General features: G+C 41.1%; 1 protein-coding gene across 1 annotated transcript; it reads left to right on the top strand.

Moving 5' to 3' along the window:
* The first annotated feature begins 147 nt into the window (after window positions 1–147).
* LOC110495035 (myosin heavy chain, fast skeletal muscle) lies at window positions 148–21,277 on the top strand. The gene is made up of 41 exons (XM_036940063.2): window positions 148–287; window positions 829–874; window positions 1,008–1,235; window positions 1,645–1,791; window positions 2,038–2,194; window positions 2,447–2,474; window positions 2,739–2,853; window positions 2,976–3,068; window positions 3,244–3,304; window positions 3,426–3,524; window positions 3,857–3,960; window positions 4,390–4,528; window positions 4,812–4,930; window positions 5,099–5,248; window positions 5,343–5,513; window positions 5,730–6,033; window positions 6,357–6,421; window positions 6,517–6,604; window positions 6,721–6,838; window positions 7,000–7,123; window positions 7,516–7,652; window positions 8,362–8,617; window positions 8,917–9,159; window positions 9,486–9,662; window positions 9,759–9,904; window positions 10,364–10,454; window positions 10,787–11,176; window positions 11,298–11,424; window positions 12,934–13,052; window positions 14,164–14,360; window positions 14,497–14,680; window positions 14,797–14,962; window positions 15,276–15,400; window positions 15,562–15,870; window positions 16,113–16,316; window positions 16,468–16,593; window positions 16,721–16,891; window positions 19,892–19,996; window positions 20,077–20,172; window positions 20,293–20,424; window positions 21,148–21,277. Exons 3-41 carry the CDS (start codon window positions 1,020–1,022, stop codon window positions 21,166–21,168), a joined length of 5,820 nt encoding a protein of 1,939 aa, XP_036795958.2. The 5' UTR covers window positions 148–287; window positions 829–874; window positions 1,008–1,019; the 3' UTR covers window positions 21,169–21,277.
* Window positions 21,278–21,500: the final 223 nt, after the last annotated feature.

The following is a 21,500-nucleotide window of genomic DNA, read 5'->3' as shown; positions in this document are numbered from 1 at the left end:
AGTAGAACTAACATTGGAATGAATCAAACTTTTGACATTGTTATAACTATTAGTAATCAAATCTCGCTTCAGAGACAAATATGACATTAAAAAGTAATGTCATGGGAGTGTGGTGCTCCTGGAAGTGGGAGGTGCTAGTGAGACACAGACACACAGAGGTCTCTCATCCAATTCATGTCCTTTCCCAGAGTGGTCCATAATTAACTTTTGCCTGGTTGGCACTTCCAACCAGATATAAGGAGGCTGAGGCCCCAGCATCCATAAGTCAGATACCTTCTTCCTCTGTGGTAAGACCTCTCCACCTCCTTAGATGTTTACATTTATCTCATCTTTGTACTCAGCAACTGAGGCAGTAGCTAACTGTACTGTTTGAATTGACTTCTGCATGTCTCTTGTAAGATTTGACAATATGCAATCAAATGGCATTGGTATACAACGTTACATTTTTAAAAATTACTTTAAATGTTTTACTTTAGATCAATAACTTTCATTTATGGTCTTGCTTGTAAATTGAGGGGGGGGGGTCTAGAATGTAACTGGGGTTTCAGTGGTATTCATTTTAATAAAAATATCCCTTTCTATCCCTTCGGGGACTAAATGATGAGGCTTTGGACCACAGGAGGATGGTGGTACCTTAATTGGGGAGGATGGGCTTGTGGTAGTGACTGGAAAAGGGTGGAATGGTATCATATACATCAAACACATGGCTTCCAGGTGTCTGATGACATTCCATTTGCTACGCTCCAGTCATTATTGTGAGCCCTCCTCCCCTCAGCAGCCTCCACTGCTTTAGACTTGTGCGTTTTCACAACACCTTACGTTTCACAGGGTCCTCCAAGAAGTACACATTCATCTGTAGGAGGGGAAAAAGAAGGTGAGACATGGTTTGAGTCTTCACATAAAAAGTGATGAGAATATTCTGAGAGAGATACCACTCACCTAACTCTGTTGACTGGGGAGGAAGCACCACAGAGTCAATCATGTTTCTTGTTTCATCTCTTTCCTAGTTATCCGTCACCATGAGTACGGACGCTGAGATGCAAATCTACGGCAAGGCTGCCATATACCTTCGTAAGTCTGAGAAGGAGCGGATGGAGGCACAAGCCGCACCCTTTGATTCAAAGAACTCCTGCTATGTGGCAGACAAGGCGGAGCTGTACCTTAAGGGTCTGGTCACTGCCAGGGCTGAAGGGAAGTGTACTGTGACAGTGACAAAACCTGATGGCACTAAGGAGGTAAGTCTGATCTGAAAAGTATTCAAGTTTGTGCAATTACTCAATTTCTTGAAAAATCATCAAAATGATCAAAAACATTTCAATATAAAATCTTTAACAAAATAAATATTATGAATAAATTATTATAAATAATTTAATTTAAATAAATATTATGAAGGATTTCTTGTTTTTTTGTAGCCAGAATATAACCTTCAAACACATCAACACAGCTATTTAAAAATGGCATAGATTTTTTGTTATTGACTAGTCAAGAAATATATATATGTATGTGTCAGTGGCTGAAAACAAAGTAGTTGGATTAAATGTTGATATGCATTTTTTTAACAATTGTAATTGTATTTAATGAGCAAAAATCATTCAGTCATGTCCACTTTGATCTGTGTGTAATCTAGATTTCTGACTGTTTCAGGAAGGAAAAGTGTTCAAAGATGCAGACATCTATGAGATGAACCCCCCCAAGTACGACAAGATTGAGGACATGGCCATGATGACCTACCTGAATGAAGCCTCTGTGTTGTATAACCTCAAAGAGCGTTATGCAGCATGGATGATCTATGTAAGAAACCTGCACATACAAACACACACATACATGAACATAATAAATACACACATACATGAACATAATAAACACACACATACATGAACATAATAAACACACACATACATGAATGGTAGAAACCAAAACATATCAATACAGTAGACCCACATCAGTTTACCAAAGTACACCCACATCCTCACATCAATCCAGGTAAAAGTCAATCTGATTTTGTTAATCTCCTAAATTATTTATGCTTTCATCCAGACCTACTCTGGGCTCTTCTGTGCCACGGTGAACCCCTACAAGTGGCTCCCAGTGTACGACGCAGAGGTTGTCAACGCCTACAGAGGGAAGAAGAGGATGGAGGCTCCACCCCATATCTTTTCTGTCTCTGACAACGCCTTTCAGTTCATGCTGATTGGTACGAGCTCTCATGGATGGATAGATGGATGAAGGATGGATGGATGGTTGGATGGATGGGATGTTTGAAATATGCTTCAGAGAGGTATCTACTGTTTTCTAGTCTAGGTTCAAACAGTTTGCTGGGAATATCTAATTTCATTACCCTTGAATGGAAAATGTTCCAAATTGAAATTCATGATGATGCTTTGAATTAAATAATGTTCCCATAATGTTGCTTGAGTATGATAAGCAATATGTTTTTTGGTTCCAGATAAGGAGAACCAGTCCGTCCTGATTACGTAAGTTGTTTACTAAAATGTTACTTGAGAAAGTGTTTCTATTGTAATAAGATGGGCCACTTGGTGTGATGAAATACATGACAATATGGATGGATTAGAGCAGCAGGTTATGTGTAATAACGAGTCGATGAGAAGGATTATTTGTTAAAGACTTATGTCAGAACACAGGTTAACAGTGTATTTTTCTATGCTATTTCTTAGTGAAAGACAATCTGACACTCAAACATGTAACTAAAACCCCTCTTTCTCTGTCATATAAACCAGTGGAGAATCCGGTGCAGGAAAGACTGTCAACACCAAGCGTGTCATCCAGTACTTTGCCACCATTGCAGTGTCTGGTGGAGAGAAGAAGAAGGAAGTAGACCCAAGCAAAATGCAGGTAGGTTGTTCTTATGTTTGACTTCTTATTTCGGTTTGGTTGAATCATGTTTAAAAAAAAGTGTTAAATCGAGAAAAACGTGCTTTACCAGTTTCTGAGCAACTTGTATTTGTCTCAATCAGGGGTCTCTTGAGGATCAGATCATTGCAGCTAACCCTCTACTGGAGGCTTACGGTAATGCCAAAACAGTGAGGAACGACAACTCGTCTCGCTTTGTAAGTATGAAGGGCATACTGTGGAAGTTACCTTATATTGGAAAAATGTATTTCAGTAGTTCCCTATTGTTATATCGATAGATGACCAACAAACTGTAACATTTAAAGAGGTCTATCAAAGTAAAATGTTAGATTATTTTGTTGACCTATTTTTAACCCCCATGCTCTACTACAGGGTAAATTCATCAGGATTCACTTCCAAGGTGGTAAACTGGCTAAAGCTGACATTGAAACCTGTGAGTTGGTTTTGATTGTTTCTCAATGCTTTCCTAAATTCACACAGATAATTTTTAGGAGATCAAATCATCAAATTAAATATAATATTACAATCTCTTTCTCTCTCTCTTTCACGCTCAGACCTGCTGGAGAAGTCCAGAGTCTCCTTCCAGCTGCCCGATGAGAGAGGCTACCACATCTTCTTCCAGATGATGACAGGCCACAAACCTGACATAGTTGGTACGACAAAGTAGAGTTTTAGGGGAAATTATTCCCACCCCCATCTGTGGAACTTGCTAAAAATATTCATAGTCCACACTAATAATACTATTACAATGATTACATCCAAGGTAACCAGGCATCTAGACATGAGTCAGATCTCTGGGAAATATCTATCAAGTAATACACTGTGATGCACTAGTCCACAAGTCTCAGTCTCCTCTTTATGCTATTCATTATATACTACATGTATCATTGAGTCCATCTATTGAGTAAAGGAGGGATAGATACTGTAAAGTAGGACAGCAGAATTCTAAGAGATTAACTGACAAGCTGTTCTCTGTTGTCCACAGAAATGTCACTCATCACCACCAACCCCTACGACTTCCCCATGTGTAGCCAGGGTCAGATCGCTGTGGCCAGCATCGACGACAAGGAAGAGCTGGATGCCACAGATGTGAGTCAAACAAAGGGTTAACCAATCTCTAGATAGGGAATGGATAGGACCACCATACACACTGAATGCGCTGTGCAATTCCAACTTGGTGGCAGTCGAGAATTTTCAGATATTTTTTGTTTGATTCTAAATGCCTTGTGTTAGTTAGACATGTGCCTCAAGGAACTCTTCATGCCTTCACACTTCGCCTTGAGGCACATACATGTAAGACATCCACAAGAGAGCGCCACTAAGTGTCCTGTGGAACTGTGTAAAACTCATTTCGTGCTGCCATCTACTAATGTGTTTGCCAAGCGTAATCATGTGGAACAGAGAAGCCAGTCAAATATATCCATCCCATTTGTTCTGCAGTGAGCAGCACAGAACTGTAGTGTAACTGACCAAACTACAGTTCAGTTCATCACTGTGGTACTTCCTCTTTAATGTCAGGATGCCATTACAATCCTGGGCTTCACTAATGATGAGAAGATTGGCATCTACAAGCTGACAGGAGCTGTAGTGCACCATGGAAACTTGAAATTCAAGCAGAAGCAGCGTGAGGAGCAGGCCGAGCCAGACGGCACAGAGGGTGAGTCCCACTCATAGATATACAATATGTAGAGCATTAGTCCCATTCCCAGTCCCCAACATAGAAATAGAACACCTAAGACAGACAGTGCCACATGAAAGTCAGGCAGGAGATCATTTTTGGAGACAAATTACAACCTCCACAAATGATTTGAAATGATGGATGTGGGAGAATCAAAACCTACCCCACAAAGAAGTTACCCAAACTATTTTGCCAGTTTGACATCATAAAAAAGCGATATTGTCTCCCTGAGTCTGTTCTTGTTGGTTCTCTCTCTCTCCAGTGGCTGATAAAATTGGCTACCTGCTGGGCCTGAACTCAGCTGAGATGTTGAAGGCTCTGTGCTACCCCAGAGTGAAGGTCGGCAACGAGTATGTGACCAAGGGACAGACTGTGCCTCAGGTAAGGTGGCCAAACAAAGCATCCTCCATTCTCTGTGAACCGGATTTATTTTGGGGACGAGTGCATTGATTTGTTTTAATAGTGTTGATGTTTTCCCAAATGTATCATCACCTCATCACTGGACATGGTCAATATCTCACGTATTCATTTGAGGTATTATCATTGCAGGTTAATAACTCAGTCATGGCTCTGGCCAAGTCCATCTATGAGAGGATGTTCTTGTGGATGGTCATCCGTATCAATGAGATGTTGGACACCAAGAATCCAAGGCAGTTCTATATCGGTGTGCTTGACATTGCCGGGTTTGAGATCTTTGATGTGAGTATGAGACCAGAACAAGACAATTAGTTGTGATTGAGATGGATTACAGCCTTGTATGATGAAATTATCCCTTTTAAAATTCCATCAACAGTACAACAGCATGGAGCAGCTGTGCATCAACTTCACCAATGAGAAACTGCAACAGTTTTTCAACCACACCATGTTCGTCCTGGAGCAAGAGGAGTACAAGAAGGAGGGAATCGTCTGGGCCTTCATTGACTTCGGCATGGACTTGGCTGCCTGTATTGAGCTTATTGAGAAGGTAAGATGTCTGTGAGGATTATAATGGACCTCAACAGCAAAGCTCAAATGGAACGCTGTGTGAGATATTATCAGCATCTGACTGTTGAGATCTCAATATGTTTCCTATTATGTGCCTCTAAATGAATATAATCCTATAACAGCATGTTTACTAAAGGAGTTAATGTGATCCAAAGTGTAAATATCACTAATTTGATATACATCTCCTTTCGTAAAGCCATTGGGCATCTTCTCCATCCTTGAAGAGGAGTGCATGTTCCCCAAGTCTTCAGACACTACCTTCAAGGACAAGCTGTACTCCCAGCATCTTGGCAAAACACAGGCGTTTGAGAAGCCCAAGCCTGCCAAAGGCAAGGCAGAGGCCCACTTCTCCCTGGTGCACTACGCCGGCACTGTGGACTACAACATCACTGGGTGGCTGGAGAAGAACAAGGACCCCCTGAACGACTCAGTATGTCAACTGTACGGGAAGTCAGGAGTCAAAATTCTGGCTGCCCTGTATCCTGCTGCCCCACCTGAGGGTAAGACTAGCATCACGTCACAAGATTAAATTAAGCACTAGTTACAATTTTCTTTAAAGTCTGAATATATCACAATTTCTCAGGGTTTATTACTGGGTTAATTTACTCATACAATAGTTGTTATTCTACACAATCTGATTGGCAGCATTTGCCTCTAGATAAGTGTGAAGTTAACCAGAGATTCTCTGGTTTATAATTAGTGTGTTTGCTGAAGACAAGACCACTCTAGATTTCTTATATACTTTTAAAATTATTCTATTTATTCCACCCGCTCTAGGAAATGTACTTTTCTAGTTATCTTTAACTTTCCCCCATTTTAACAGATACAACCAAGAAAGGAGGCAAGAAGAAGGGTGGTTCCATGCAGACTGTGTCCTCCCAGTTCAGGGTGAGCTTTTGAAATGTGTAGATTCAGTCCTTCAAAAGGTGCAATTATTCTAAATTACAGTCGGCCTGAGAAAATGGTTTGTAACCCTCTTACAGGAGAACTTACATAAGCTGATGACCAACTTGAGGAGCACTCATCCTCACTTTGTGCGCTGCCTGATCCCCAACGAGTCAAAGACTCCAGGTACAAGAAATATTGAGTTAAATATGTCATCTTATCAGTATAATATCAGTAACCTTAACAATCCCAATCTATAATCTGTTTATGAGTATTAAAAGAGACTTGTTTTGTTTTACCAGGTCTGATGGAGAACTTCCTGGTTATCCACCAGCTCAGGTGTAATGGTGTACTGGAGGGTATCAGGATCTGCAGAAAGGGCTTCCCCAGCAGAATTATCTATGCTGATTTCAAGCAGAGGTACATGCACACACATACACAGACACACACACACACATACATACACAATCACAGAAATATCTGCTCCAAGGGTTTTCCCAGCATCAGAATAGTCTTAACTTTTATGAAATATTACCAACCTATTACAACTTGACATATGTTACACGTTTCTCCTCATTCAGGTACAAAGTACTGAATGCCAGCGTCATCCCTGAGGGCCAGTTCATGGACAACAAGAAGGCTTCTGAGAAGCTGCTTGGGTCCATTGATGTGAATCACGAGGATTACAAGTTTGGACACACCAAGGTCAGTCAAAGCACAACTTCAATGATAATTTAAAATATCTTCAGTTGGTATATCCATTCTTTTCTTCTTTCTTCTTCAGTTAACTAATGGAAAATTGTAGTGTTTTTCCTTCAAATTCATGCATCACAAGTATAGAAGAGAAACTAAAGTCATTATCATGTGCACTGTGTTAGAGTGGTATGGCTGCAGTTATCTGTATCTGTGTACATTATTGATCTACAACTGTACAATAACTAACAACTTAGAAACAACCTGTCACATGGTTTGGTTGCAACTATTGCAGAGTTAATGTTGTTTAAATCAATCTAGTGGTGTTGTTCCCCTCTTTTGATTCAAGCCTTTCTATCTGTCACAATCTGTGGTTCCATTGACCGTGTTAACCTGTGTCTCAGGTGTTCTTCAAAGCCGGTCTGCTGGGTGTCCTGGAGGAGATGAGAGATGAGAAGCTGGCCACTCTGGTCGGCATGGTCCAGGCTCTCAGTCGTGGATTCCTCATGAGGAGAGAGTTTACCAAGATGATGGAGAGGAGGTGAGGAATAGTAGACATCTTGGCAAAGCTTTCTGTCAACCACCTGTATCTAATGCATTATGATTACATACTGTATATGCTGTGAGTTGTTCAGAATGAGAAAGTACATCTTATAATGGTCTACTAAAGCTTTTGGATTAATTAATTTAGTCCAGAAATGGATGTAGCAACTAAGGATTCTCGCTTTATAGCTGCAGTTTGGGATTTGGCTGTTCCACTGTCATTTAATACATTTGTGATATTTATCCATTAATTCTTGAAGAACATAAAATGTCTCATGAGCTTAGCATGACTGTCAGTCGTTGCATCTAGAGAGCTGTCTATGAGTTTAAGTGTGGTTACATTTCCCTACACCGATTCCTCAGCTGTTAACAAAAGGGGTTAGAGGTTTTGTTGTTCTTCGACTCCCAGAAAGACGCTTTTTAAAGCATTATATCGTTATATCTACATAATTTCAACCAAAAAATGTAATGTGATAATATTGTAAAAAAGTGGATTTCAAAAATATCATCAACCTTAGGCAATTTCATATTTTTTCACCCAACTTTTAACCGAAAACCAATAACATGGTGAAATAATTTGTTGATTTCACGTTGAATTCACGTCAGTTGACAACTCAACCAAACGTAAATCAAAACTAGATGTTGAACTGACGTCTGCTCCCAGTGGGATGTCACTGACACGCCACTCTGTCCTTTCTGTCGACCAGAGATTCCATCTTCGCCATCCAATACAACATCCGCTCATTCATGAATGTCAAAACCTGGCCATGGATGAAGTTGTACTTCAAGATCAAGCCCCTGCTGCAGAGCGCTGAGACTGAGAAGGAGCTGGCCAACATGAAGGAGAACTATGAGAAGATGACAGCAGACCTGGCCAAGGCTCTGTCCACAAAGAAGCAAATGGAGGAGAAGTTGGTGGCCCTGATGCAGGAGAAGAATGACCTGGCACTCCAAGTCGCATCTGTGAGTCAGCAACGACCTTCATAAGGGCACATCCACACACACAAATACACAGACAGACATACATACAAACCCACACTCATAAGGGCACATCCACACACACAAATACACAGACAGACATACATACAAACCCACACTCATAAGGGCACATTTACACAAACATTTAAACACACACACACATACTGTTATTGCCCATATTATTTATATATTTCCTGATTTGGTCCGACCAATTAGACTAAATTAAGTCTATATTTTCATAAATAAAGTTAGGCTGATGATTTTTTCTCCTGTTCTGAAACCAGGAAGGAGAGAGTCTGAACGATGCTGAGGAAAGGTGTGAGGGGCTCATCAAGAGCAAGATCCAGCTGGAGGCCAAACTCAAAGAGACGACCGAGAGGCTGGAGGATGAGGAGGAGATCAATGCTGAGTTGACTGCCAAGAAGAGGAAGCTGGAGGATGAGTGTTCTGAGCTGAAGAAGGACATTGATGACCTGGAGCTCACCCTGGCCAAAGTGGAGAAGGAGAAGCACGCCACTGAAAACAAGGTATTGTGTTTTACCATAGACAGTCTAACCAACAATAATCAACTCAAAACATAGCATAACAGAAATGGAATTCAAGTTGTATTGTGGGTGCAGGAAATATTATGACACAATAGTGGAATTTCAGTTGGGGGTACTTCCAACATTCATTGCATGTTTTGCTCCCCTTCATTTATGAAACATAGGCATGGTGTACACTTCCTTCTAGTGTTGAATCTATAGTACAGTAGTTGTTGATTCATTTCTAATCTAAATGAAATGAATGCAATATTTAACAATCTAAATCTCCCCTTAATGTATAATTATAATTATGTTGTGGCCATTTACAGGTTAAAAACCTGACAGAGGAGATGGCGTCTATGGATGAGAGTGTTGCCAAGCTGACCAAGGAGAAGAAAGCCCTCCAAGAAGCCCACCAGCAGACACTGGATGACCTGCAGGCAGAGGAGGACAAAGTCAACACTCTGACCAAGGCCAAGACCAAGCTGGAACAGCAAGTGGACGACGTGAGTGGAGTTTGACATTTTGGCCATGATAGTATGTAAGATGATATTATCTTCAGTTGTTTAGATTTTAACAATATATGTGTTTTTATCTTCTAGCTTGAGGGTTCTCTGGAGCAAGAGAAGAAGCTCCGTATGGACCTTGAGAGAGCCAAGAGAAAGCTGGAGGGAGATCTGAAACTGGCCCAGGAGTCCATAATGGACCTGGAGAATGACAAGCAGCAAGCTGATGAGAAAATCAAGAAGTAAACACAAACAAATGACTACAGTATTACCTGCTATACTGGTTGTTCTTGGCAAATTCTTGTAATTGTGAATCAGCATGTACATGTGATTCTTAAAGAGATACTTCAGGATTTTGGAAGCTCTTTATCTACTTCCCCAGAGCCAGATGAACTCGTGAATACCATTTTTATGTCTCTGCATGCAGTTTAAAGTTGCTAACTGTTAGCGCAATGACTGGAATTATATGGTAACTGCTAGCAAGCTAATAAGCGTTGGCTTGCAAAACTACTTCTAACTTCCTTCATACTGGATGCAGAGACATACAACTGGTATCCACAAGTTCATCTGACTCTGAGGAAGTAGATATATTGCCAAAATGCTGAAGTATTCCTTTAAAAGCAATATGAATGGTATAATGCTCTCCCTTTACACTATCGAAACAAAACTAACTCTGCAATCGGCAAATTTGTGTTTCTCAGGAAGGAGTTTGAGACCACCCAGCTCCTCAGCAAGATTGAGGATGAGCAGTCTCTGGGAGCTCAGCTGCAGAAGAAGATCAAGGAACTCCAGGTACAGTAGAGGATCTAGGGGTCTAAGCTCCAGACTTGCCCAGGTACAAAGCTCCAGAACAGAATAGCACAGACTTGAAAAACATTATTCTGGTTGCACACATTTTTCCCGATAGATTCTGATGGCTGAATAAGTTGGAACGTGGTGCATCTTGCTGTTGTAAAGATGGTGTCTCAAAATCGTAGTTTGGATCCTGCATTGGACACTATCTACTGAATATATTAACGGTCTTAACATTAATGCAAAATATACATACTATTATTACTTTGTGAGGTTCAATTGTTTCAACTTTATTGTAGTGTTCATCCCCCTGCTCCTGTCCCCTGTTCTAGGCCCGTATTGAGGAGCTGGAGGAGGAAATCGAGGCTGAGCGTGCTGCCAGGGCTAAGGTTGAGAAGCAGAGGGCCGATCTCTCCAGGGAACTTGAGGAGATCAGCGAGAGGCTGGAGGAGGCCGGAGGCGCCACTGCTGCTCAGATTGAGATGAACAAGAAGCGTGAGGCTGAGTTCCAGAAGCTGCGTCGTGATCTTGAAGAGTCCACCCTGCAGCATGAGGCCACAGCCGCCGCTCTGCGCAAGAAGCAGGCCGACAGTGTGGCTGAGCTCGGGGAGCAGATCGACAACCTGCAGCGCGTTAAGCAGAAGCTGGAGAAGGAGAAGAGCGAGTACAAGATGGAGATTGATGACCTCTCTAGCAACATGGAGGCCGTCGCCAAGGCTAAGGTGAGTAGTGATGTTTTGATCAAGCAGTGTTGAGGAGGGTCAACTACATCACCATTCAACTCAACTGATGTTGACAGGAGTCACATATATAAAGTAACGATGGAACATGTTTCACTAACAGGGCAATCTGGAGAAGATGTGCCGTACTCTTGAGGACCAGCTGAGTGAGCTGAAGACTAAGAATGATGAGAATGTTCGCCAGGTCAACGACATCAGCGGACAGAGGGCCAGACTCCTGACAGAAAATGGTACCATCAACAATGAACAAGCCAATGCTTTCCTTCAGTAGAACAGAATAAAATGTGTTGGGGATTTATGTCCATAGTCCACATTAGTGCCGGTCGGTGATGTTTAAGATGGAGGACAATAATCTTTTTTTAGGAGCAGTTTACAACGTATGTGCGCAGGTCGAGAGAAGAATATGAGTAATCGAGATGAGAGACCGTGATACATTCAATACTGCCTTTCACACTCTTGCCTGCATCTAGCTGATCTAGGTTGTAATAATTAGTCCAACAGTTGCAAACAAGAGTTTCTATTGGACAAATTCAGGAATGATATCCTAATTTTGTTCTATTTGGTTCCGTTTAAGAAAGGTTTTCAACAGAATGTGCGGAATGAATACTACCCTGATCCCACGCAGACACAGTTCACTTTCATAGAAGCCACATACAAACAGCATGACCATTTTGCTCGTTGTATAATTCCTTCTCGCCTCACCTTTTACCTTCTGGACTTCAGTGCAAAACACACCAGCTGTCTGTGATCAGGCAGAAAAAAACGTTCCAAACCTTCATAACATAACCACTAACCGCTACACACAGCCTACATCGATGTCACCATATTAGCTAACGTCATAGCTAGTCAACGTAGCTACTGGAACTAACACTTTAGTAAACCCGCTACAATAATGCAGTACAGTCAGCAAGCAGTTTAGCAGTTACACAGTGGATCCCGCTGGCAATAAATTAATAAAACCAAAAGCTTACCTTGGCTTGGAAGAGTTCTCTTGTTGGATAGCCACAGACAGCTAACTAACATAGCATCCCTCTCTGTTTGAGCCGGGTGTTTGAGTAGACTAAACTAGCTAGCTGCATTTGCTAGCTAAGTGAAAGGGAAAAAAAATCTCTCTCTCTCTCTCTCTCTCTCCTGCATTTGCTAGCTAAGTGAAAGGGAAAATAATCTCTCTCTCTCTCTCCTGCATTTGCTAGCTAAGTGAAAGGGAAAATAATCTCTCTCTCTCTCTCTCTCTCCTGCATTTGCTAGCTAAGTGAAAGGGAAAATAATCTCTCTCTCTCTTGCTTCTCCTTCATTTTTAAAGAAAATAATCTGTTAAACTATGTTCTTTCTCTCTCTTTGAGTCAACTACTCACCACATTTTATGCACTGCAGTGCTAGCTAACTGTAGCATATGCTTTCTGTACTAGATTCATTCTCTGGTCCTTTGATTGAGTGGACAACATGTCAGTTCATGCTGCAAGAGCTATGATAGGTTGCAGTACGTTGTCATTATTACTGTGTAAGTCTCTGGAAAGGGGGTGAGAACCATGAGCCTCCTTGGTTTTGTATTGAAGTCAATGTAATTTCACTGAGGAGGATGGTCCTCCCCTTCCTCTTCTGAGGAGCCTCTACTGGTCCACATCGTTTCTATTGTACTATTCACCACCGAACAACATTGCCCCCAAGATACATTAAAATACATGTTCAATCTTAGAAAACAAAGATGTCATTAACAAGATGTCCCTCTATCCCTACAGGTGAGTTTGGCCGCCAGCTGGAGGAGAAGGAAGCCCTGGTGTCTCAGCTGACCAGAGGAAAACAGGCCTTCACCCAGCAGGTGGAGGAGCTGAAGAGGGCGATTGAGGAGGAGGTCAAGGTAAGGGACCCAAGATGGACTCCACCGACCCCAGAGTTTAGTGCAGGGATCATCAACTAGATTCAGCCATGTGACGATTTATTTTCTTGAGTGGATGGTCAGGACATAATTACAAATAATTTGTAGACTGCCAATTGAACGGAAGAAACATAAACATATATAATATTTGACAAAAACGTAATTTCAAACCTTGCATGTATGCGGTCACATGCAGCGACGTCATGCACCCCCAAAAAAAATCTGATGGGTCACAAAGTATGTGATGGTGGCTAGGGGTGCTGTCCTGGGGGGGGGGGTTGTGTTTTTTCAAACACCTGAAACAGCTTTTTCCTGCAATCTATAGCCAAAATCTTTATACTTAATTCAATGTAAAAAAAATAATATATATGTCTGTTTTTCGACATATCTCAGCATACCTCTTCAGCTGTCTGTAACTTCCTGACTGGTGGTTGTTTTTAAAGAAACTAAATATGCTTCTCTATATCTCTGCTAAAATCTGGGTAAAAGATTGAAAGGAATTTGAGACTCATTCAGTACATTTAGTTATTGCTTGCTTTTCTTAAGTCTACCAGCCTTTCTAGCAGGCATGCCAGCTAAGATAGTTAGACAAGCTAGCCACTCTACCTCGATTGATAGCCTGAAATGGCTTCTTGGTAGTTAGTTATGAGGTTGGGATTTTGGGAACCTACGGTATCTGGGCTGACTAAAGCCAACTTCAGAAAATTGCAAGGTAACTAGTAGTATTACAGAGAAACTACAACAGGACAAATCTGAGGGGGCACGTGCCCCCCTGTGCCCCCTATGGGCATGACGCCTCTGATCACATAGATCTGTCTGTTGTGCATGGGAAAACTTTGGATTGGATTTCCAAAATTACAATCACGGAGCAGATTTGTTGGTGTTTTTACAGTCTTTTATGGTCCCCCCCCCCGCCAAAATATTACTTTATTCAGAAAACTTGAGGGGCCAAATAAAATCGCTTCACGCCAGTTGGAGAACCCTGGTTTAAAGACATATCTTCATATACATGGTGACTACACCACCCTCAGAGAGCTCTACTATAATTTGTTTGACTATCTTTCCAATCTCTCTTTGTCTTTCTCTCTCACAGGCTAAAAACGCATTGGCCCACGGTGTCCAATCTGCCCGCCATGACTGTGACCTCCTGAGGGAGCAGTTTGAGGAGGAGCAGGAGGCCAAGGCAGAGCTGCAACGCGGCATGTCCAAGGCCAACAGTGAGGTGGCTCAGTGGAGGACTAAGTATGAAACTGATGCTATCCAGCGCACAGAGGAGCTGGAGGAGGCCAAGTGAGTCGCACGGATCAGCAAAACTAAAATATAGGGTATTGATGGTGATGGTGGATTTGGCTCTGAGAAAATGTTACATCAACATGTATTGTAACGTTTGTTTCAGCCCCTAAAACCTCCCTCTGTTGTCCAATAGGAAGAAGCTGGCCCAGCGACTTCAGGATGCTGAGGAGACCATTGAGGCGACCAACTCCAAATGTGCCTCCCTGGAGAAGACCAAGCAGAGGCTGCAGGGAGAGGTGGAGGACCTCATGATTGATGTTGAGAGAGCAAACGCAATGGCCGCCAACCTCGACAAGAAGCAGAGGAACTTTGACAAGGTGAAAACAAAGAAACCTCACCTTAGGTTGATATTTTCTGTCTGCTATATGATTAACTGTAGCATATTTCTGATTCAAAACTCTTCATCTAATGAAACTCCCATGGATACTCCTAGGTTCTGGCAGAGTGGAAGCAGAAGTATGAGGAGGGCCAGGCTGAGCTGGAAGGAGCTCAGAAGGAGGCTCGCTCTATGAGCACTGAACTCTTCAAGATGAAGAACTCCTACGAGGAGGCTCTGGATCATCTGGAGACTCTGAAGAGAGAGAACAAGAACCTGCAACGTGAGCATTTGACAGCAGTTCTATTTGGCCCATGTTTGACTAGTGTTTTGAAAATGGAGGGAACTGCAAACATCAAAACTACTATTACACCATTTCAGAGTTGTCATGTACAGTTCAAAATATATATATTTTTAACCTGTGATCACTATTCCTTTGAACAACCAAAGGATGTGGAGGGCAATTAGATTTGCCAGACCATATGAAGTGCTGTTAATTAATTAACGGTTATTATGATTCAATGTCAACTTCAGTACATTGACATATCCACTTAAAATCCCCCAAGTCTAAACTGCTCCTGTATGTGTGTGCGCAGAGGAGATCTCTGACCTGACTGAGCAGATCGGAGAGACTGGCAAGAGCATTCATGAGCTGGAGAAGGCCAAGAAGACCGTAGAGACAGAGAAGTCTGAGATCCAGACCGCTCTGGAGGAGGCTGAGGTACAAACTACATCTGTTTGATGGGGAAAGCAGTGTTAAACTAGCCAACACCAGCTACAGTCCAATGATCCCTGTATTGGAGTTTATTGTAGTCATATATATTTAATTCCTACATCCAAATATATTGAACACAATTGGCCTGACTGCTTCTGTTTGTCCAGGGAACACTGGAGCACGAGGAATCCAAGATTCTGCGTGTGCAGCTGGAGTTGAACCAGATCAAGGGTGAGGTGGACAGGAAGATCGCTGAGAAGGACGAGGAGATGGAGCAGATCAAGAGGAACAGCCAGAGGGTGGTTGACTCCATGCAGAGCACCCTGGACTCTGAGGTCAGGAGCAGGAATGATGCCCTGAGGGTGAAGAAGAAGATGGAGGGAGACCTGAACGAGATGGAGATCCAGCTGAGCCACTCCAACAGGCAGGCCGCTGAGGCCCAGAAACAGCTGAGGAACGTCCAGGGACAGCTCAAGGTAAAGGGACTGGGACATCAGGTTCAAACACCTGAACATGGAGAGGGATTTGTTCGTGAATCTGTAGAAAATAAAAGAACAGTGGAATTGAATAGATTGAACTATATACTGTAGAAAGGTAGGGATATTGAGTAAATTCTTACCAATGAACATTTCTACCACCCCTACATGGCTAGGGATTTGTTTGTGAAACACCCCTATTTCCACAAGTCCTAATGAACGTATGTCATTGTGAACCCCAGGATGCCCAATTGCACCTTGATGACGCCGTCCGTGTCGCAGAAGACATGAAGGAGCAGGCAGCCATGGTGGAGCGCAGAAACGGTCTGATGGTGGCTGAAATCGAGGAGCTGAGAGTTGCTCTGGAGCAGACAGAGAGAGGCCGCAAAGTGGCTGAGACTGAGCTGGTAGACGCCAGCGAGCGTGTTGGACTGCTGCACTCCCAGGTATTGGTCAAATGACATTTCTAATGAAACTCAACCAAGCATACTATTTACACACACCTGGAATTCGACAGTCCTTACTTTCACATTTTCAGAATTTGTGACTTGTCAGTTCTCTTGAGAGTCAAACAAATCATCTTGTTTCCTCCTTCAGAACACCAGCCTTCTGAACACCAAGAAGAAGCTGGAGACTGACCTGGTGCAGGTGCAGGGAGAGGTGGACGACATCGTCCAGGAGGCCAGGAATGCAGAAGAGAAGGCCAAAAAGGCCATCACTGACGTGAGTACTTGGATTACATCAATTTGATTTGTCCTCAAGGGAAATGGTAGCTGGGCTGGTTAACCACAATAAAGATGTCAGAGTGATGTTATGATTTGTGCATAAATTAAACAAACTACCATTCCAGGCGGCCATGATGGCTGAGGAGCTGAAGAAGGAGCAGGACACCAGTTCTCACCTGGAGAGGATGAAGAAGAACCTGGAGGTCACAGTCAAGGACCTGCAGCACCGCCTGGATGAGGCTGAGAATCTGGCCATGAAGGGAGGCAAGAAGCAGCTCCAGAAACTGGAGTCCAGGGTGAGTTATCAGCAGGGTGGATTAGGGTGGATTGAAGGACTGATTGCTGGACATGTATTTGATCATATACAATTACACAGGAGACTCTTTCTCTAAATTAATTAAAATGTTTTTTATTGTCATATACACCAGATAGGTGATAATTAGGGTGAAGTGCCTTGGACATCAACAAATTTTTCACATTGAAGGCTCAGGTATTTGAAACAGCAACATTTAACTGCTAGGATACCTGCCACCCTAAACCACCTTGATCAAGGGTTCCTAAACTTTTTGACACGGGACCCCTTTGTGATAGAAAATTCATTAGTGACCCCCTCATAATATCAGAATACAATTCCTACCTTAGAGTGTAGTAAAAATAGCATCCAGGTAGTTTTACCACAATGTTTCTAAACCCAGAGGTGCAACATTGCAAGACTTCCGGGAACGCTTGCGATTCAGACCAGACCAGGGTTTGAGATGTCTATGGAAGAAGTGAAAAATTCATCCTTGGTTGTTAATTTTCTTGAAATCTCAAGGCAAGACCTAGACTTGAGTAAATGTATTAAGATACTGGAGTGCAACTTTAAGTAGCTGAAACTGTCATTACTACAACCTAGTGAAAGTAACAAACTAACACGTTTTAATTTTCATCAAAAACAACTTTCTACCGAAGGAGTGCTTTTGACTGCATGAACATTCAGTTCAGCACAACCGTTAGATCCAATGTTTCTGTGCATGAGCTTAGCTAGCTAAGGTCGCAATGGGATTGTCTACAAGTCCTCATCTTTTGGATTTGCTACGACTTCTCCAGTGCATGGCCGGACTAATCATGTCTCGGCCCCTGGGAAATAATATTTTTAAGTCACCTTCTGGCATCAGAAACAACATTTGCAGTTTTAAAACAACTGTTCAGCTATTCTATTCATTTAGGCTTTGGACAGAAATAGCATTTGATTATTATAGAACTAATTTCTTGAAATTCTACACATTTTGCCATGTGGCAGAGAGAAAATGTAGCAGTTTTAAAAGCTAATTCAGGATGCATTTATCTTCAAAATCAACATTTTGGGGAATATGTTACACTTTAAAAAACGTTTTTTTAAAGTGAACTTTTATTTAACTAGGTAGGCTAGTTGAGAACAAGTTCTCATTTACAACTGTGACCCATCCAAGATAAAGCAAAGCAATGCGACACAAACAACAACACACATGGAATAAACAAACATACAGTCAATAACACAATAGAGAAAACGTCTATATACAGTGTGTGAAAATAAGGCAAGATAAGGAAGGTAGGCAATAAAAAGGCCATAGTGGTGAAATAATTACAATTTAGCAATTAAACACTGCAGTGATAGATGTGCAAAAGATGAATGTGCAAGTAGAGATAATGGGGTGCAAAGGAGCAAAAATAAAAATAAAAATAAAAATAACAGTTTGCGGATGAGGAAATTGGATGGGCTGTTTACAGATGTGCTATGTACAGGTGCAGTGATCTGTGAGCTGCTTTGGCAGCTGGTGCTTAAAGTTAGTGAGGGAGATATAGGTCGTCAGCTACAGTGATTTTTGCAACTCACTTTAGTGGAGTTGAGAAGAATTGTAGCCAAGACCTTAAAATAAAGATATACAAATGTATTTATCTAGTTGCTTCGTTCAGGCTTGTACAGTTGTCTTGGCAGACTTCTACTAAACTGCCATTTCATTCATAATAATACTAATAAATAACAATTCTCAATAAATATCAACACACGATATAATTTACTGTACATGAATCAAATTCATCTCATTGTAATCATTTGTTAGGCTTCATCTAGTTACATTGTTTAATTTCTCTCTCTCCAGATCGCTAGCTTCTCATTCACTCTGCTGCAAAAGGGCTGTTGCTAGGGAAGCTAGCGTTGCTATGTGGGGCTACCAGCTAGAAGGCTAAATTAGCTTGTAGGCTAGCGGACTTTCACAAGTTCATAAAAACGTGAAAATACAACGTAACATCTTAACAAACATTTGTACATACTCCGAAAACATTACTGTCTTTAATATGGTGCTTTCCCACTTACCTGCCAAATGAATTTATGACATAAATGTTATGTCGGTGCTCCTGTCTCGCTGTTGACTCACTTGGCAAACGTCTCTTAATAAATGCCATAGCACGAGCTCCCCATGGTAGAAACATTGTTCTATCTGTGGTGGAAGCAACCTAACGACATTAAAACAGGCCACTGTCGCCCTCTAGAGGCCATACGGGTACTGAACTATACACTGCTAAATACATGCCACAATGTATAAATAGTCATATACAATATATTACAAATACAAGATGAATTGAATTGGGAAAAAATTATCAGTGATTGAGTACTGTGGATACCAATATCACCGTTTATTTTTTATTTTTTTTATTTCACCTTTATTTAAACCAGGTAGGCTAGTTGAGAACAAGTTGTCATTTACAACTGTGACCTGGCCAGGATAAAGCATAGCAGTGTGAACAGACAACAACACAGAGTTACACATGGAGTAAACAATAAACAAGTCAATAACACAGTAGCTAAAAAAAGGAAAAAAAGAGTCTATATACATTGTGTGCAAAATGCATTAGGAGGTAGGCGAATAATTACAATTGAGCAGATTAACACTGGAGTGATAACTGATCAGATGGCCATGTACAGGTAGAGATACTCCCAGGCTCATGTTGTGCATCTAAGGGTTAAGAACATCAATTGTGGATTAATATTATTACATTGTATTGTATTGCACACATTTTCCACGGTTCCCTGTTAGTTTACCCTGCTGTTGCTGTCAATATTCATCACATTTGAAATGTAAATTACACTTTGGGAACTACTGACCTAGATAATGAAAAGTTGTTATAATAACAGACAACTTCAATAAAAATTATGAAAAGGAACAGACAACAATTGTGCTTCCTTGACTAGGTAGAAGATTACCTGTGTTACAAAGATTCGTTACATCTGATTTCACCAGCTCAAACAAATGCCTACGTTTATTTTTTCCACAAAGGTGCGTGAGCTCGAGACTGAGGTGGAGGCTGAGCAGAGAAGAGGTGTAGACGCAGTCAAGGGAGTCCGCAAGTATGAGCGCAGAGTCAAGGAGCTCACTTACCAGGTAAGAGAAAGTGCATCCTTCACACAGAGAGGTTTGTGTATAAAACTATGGGACATTGATTCTTTGCTCTTCTCTCACAGACTGAGGAGGATAAGAAGAACGTTAACAGACTTCAGGACCTGGTAGATAAGCTGCAGATGAAAGTGAAGGCCTACAAGAGGCATTCTGAGGAAGCGGTGAGTCACAAACTTAGTCAAATACTCTGAAAAAAACAGCATTCGAAAATATATTTATCTTTAGAAAAAATTATATAATGAATGCTGATGTTCTGCTCTCCCTCTCTTTTCCTCACCCAGGAGGAAGCAGCAAACCAGCACATGTCTAAGTTCAGGAAGGTTCAGCATGAGCTGGAGGAGGCTGAGGAGCGTGCTGACATCGCTGAGACTCAGGTCAACAAGCTCAGAGCCAAGACCCGTGACTCTGGAAAGGTACAGAACTGCTGCTAGACCTGTACATGACTCATGTTCAGAAATGACCACATCAACACCACCTATGATTCAGTCTTCTCAGAGGTCAATAAAGACCCTTTACACTCAACTGTTTCGAAGATCCCTAAGAAGCACTATTATTATTTCAAACTAAGCTGGTACTTAAAAGTTGAAAATCCAAGCTGAGCCTTAAAATGCTTGTTCCATTATACAGTATTCTTTAAGTGTTCATAATATATTTATCATGTTAATAATTATTACTGATCCATTATATTCTATCCAAGTCTATAATGTTCATTATTATTACTGATCCATTATATTCTATCCATATATTTATCATGTTCATTATTATTACTGATCCATTATATTCTATCCATATATTTATCATGTTCATTATTATTACTGATCCATTATATTCTATCCATATATTTATCATGTTCATTATTATTACTGATCCATTATATTCTATCCATATATTTATCATGTTCATTATTATTACTGATCCATTATATTCTATCCATATATTTATCATGTTCATTATTATTACTGATCCATTATATTCTATCCATATATTTATCATGTTCATTATTATTACTGATCCATTATATTCTATCCATATATTTATCATGTTCATTATTATTACTGATCCATTATATTCTATCCATATATTTATCATGTTCATTATTATTACTGATCCATTATATTATTTATTTCTTCTTACAGGGAAAAGAAGTTGCTGAATAAACAAGACCAAAGTATTGAAGATCAAAGTCTTACCATTTTCCTGTGTGGCATAAAATATGATTTTCATGGTGAAATGTTGAGCATTGATTAAAAACATGTGGATCTACATTCACTTCCTTTGTGACTGTGGATTTATTACTCAACAAACAGCTTTTTCATACCATAATATATTGTACTTTCATTAAACAAGCAATCTGGGATTCCAACAACAACAACAAAGCAGTCCCTTTTTTTGGTAAACATCTGAGGGATGAGGCGGGAGAACTGTAAACATTCAAATTCATAGACTGAGCTATGGATGTAAGGACTGACCATTCACAACATCAAAATTA

The sequence above is a fragment of the Oncorhynchus mykiss genome, chromosome 13, assembly GCF_057628025.1.
Source record: "Oncorhynchus mykiss isolate SJ-2025 chromosome 13, ASM5762802v1, whole genome shotgun sequence".
In the NCBI taxonomy this organism is placed as follows: domain Eukaryota; kingdom Metazoa; phylum Chordata; class Actinopteri; order Salmoniformes; family Salmonidae; genus Oncorhynchus; species Oncorhynchus mykiss.
This window is presented reverse-complemented; position numbering and strand designations above follow the sequence as displayed.

What these genes read in the sequence shown, in the direction of transcription:
- LOC110495035 (XM_036940063.2), top strand. Translation starts at nt 1,020, where the DNA reads ATGAGTACGGACGCTGAGATGCAAATCTACGGCAAGGCTGCCATATAC. An exon ending in ATGCAGCATGGATGATCTAT is followed by an intron (nt 1,792 to 2,037) that starts GTAAGAAACCTG and finishes GCTTTCATCCAG; the next exon opens with ACCTACTCTGGGCTCTTCTG. An exon ending in TAGACCCAAGCAAAATGCAG is followed by an intron (nt 2,854 to 2,975) that starts GTAGGTTGTTCT and finishes TGTCTCAATCAG; the next exon opens with GGGTCTCTTGAGGATCAGAT.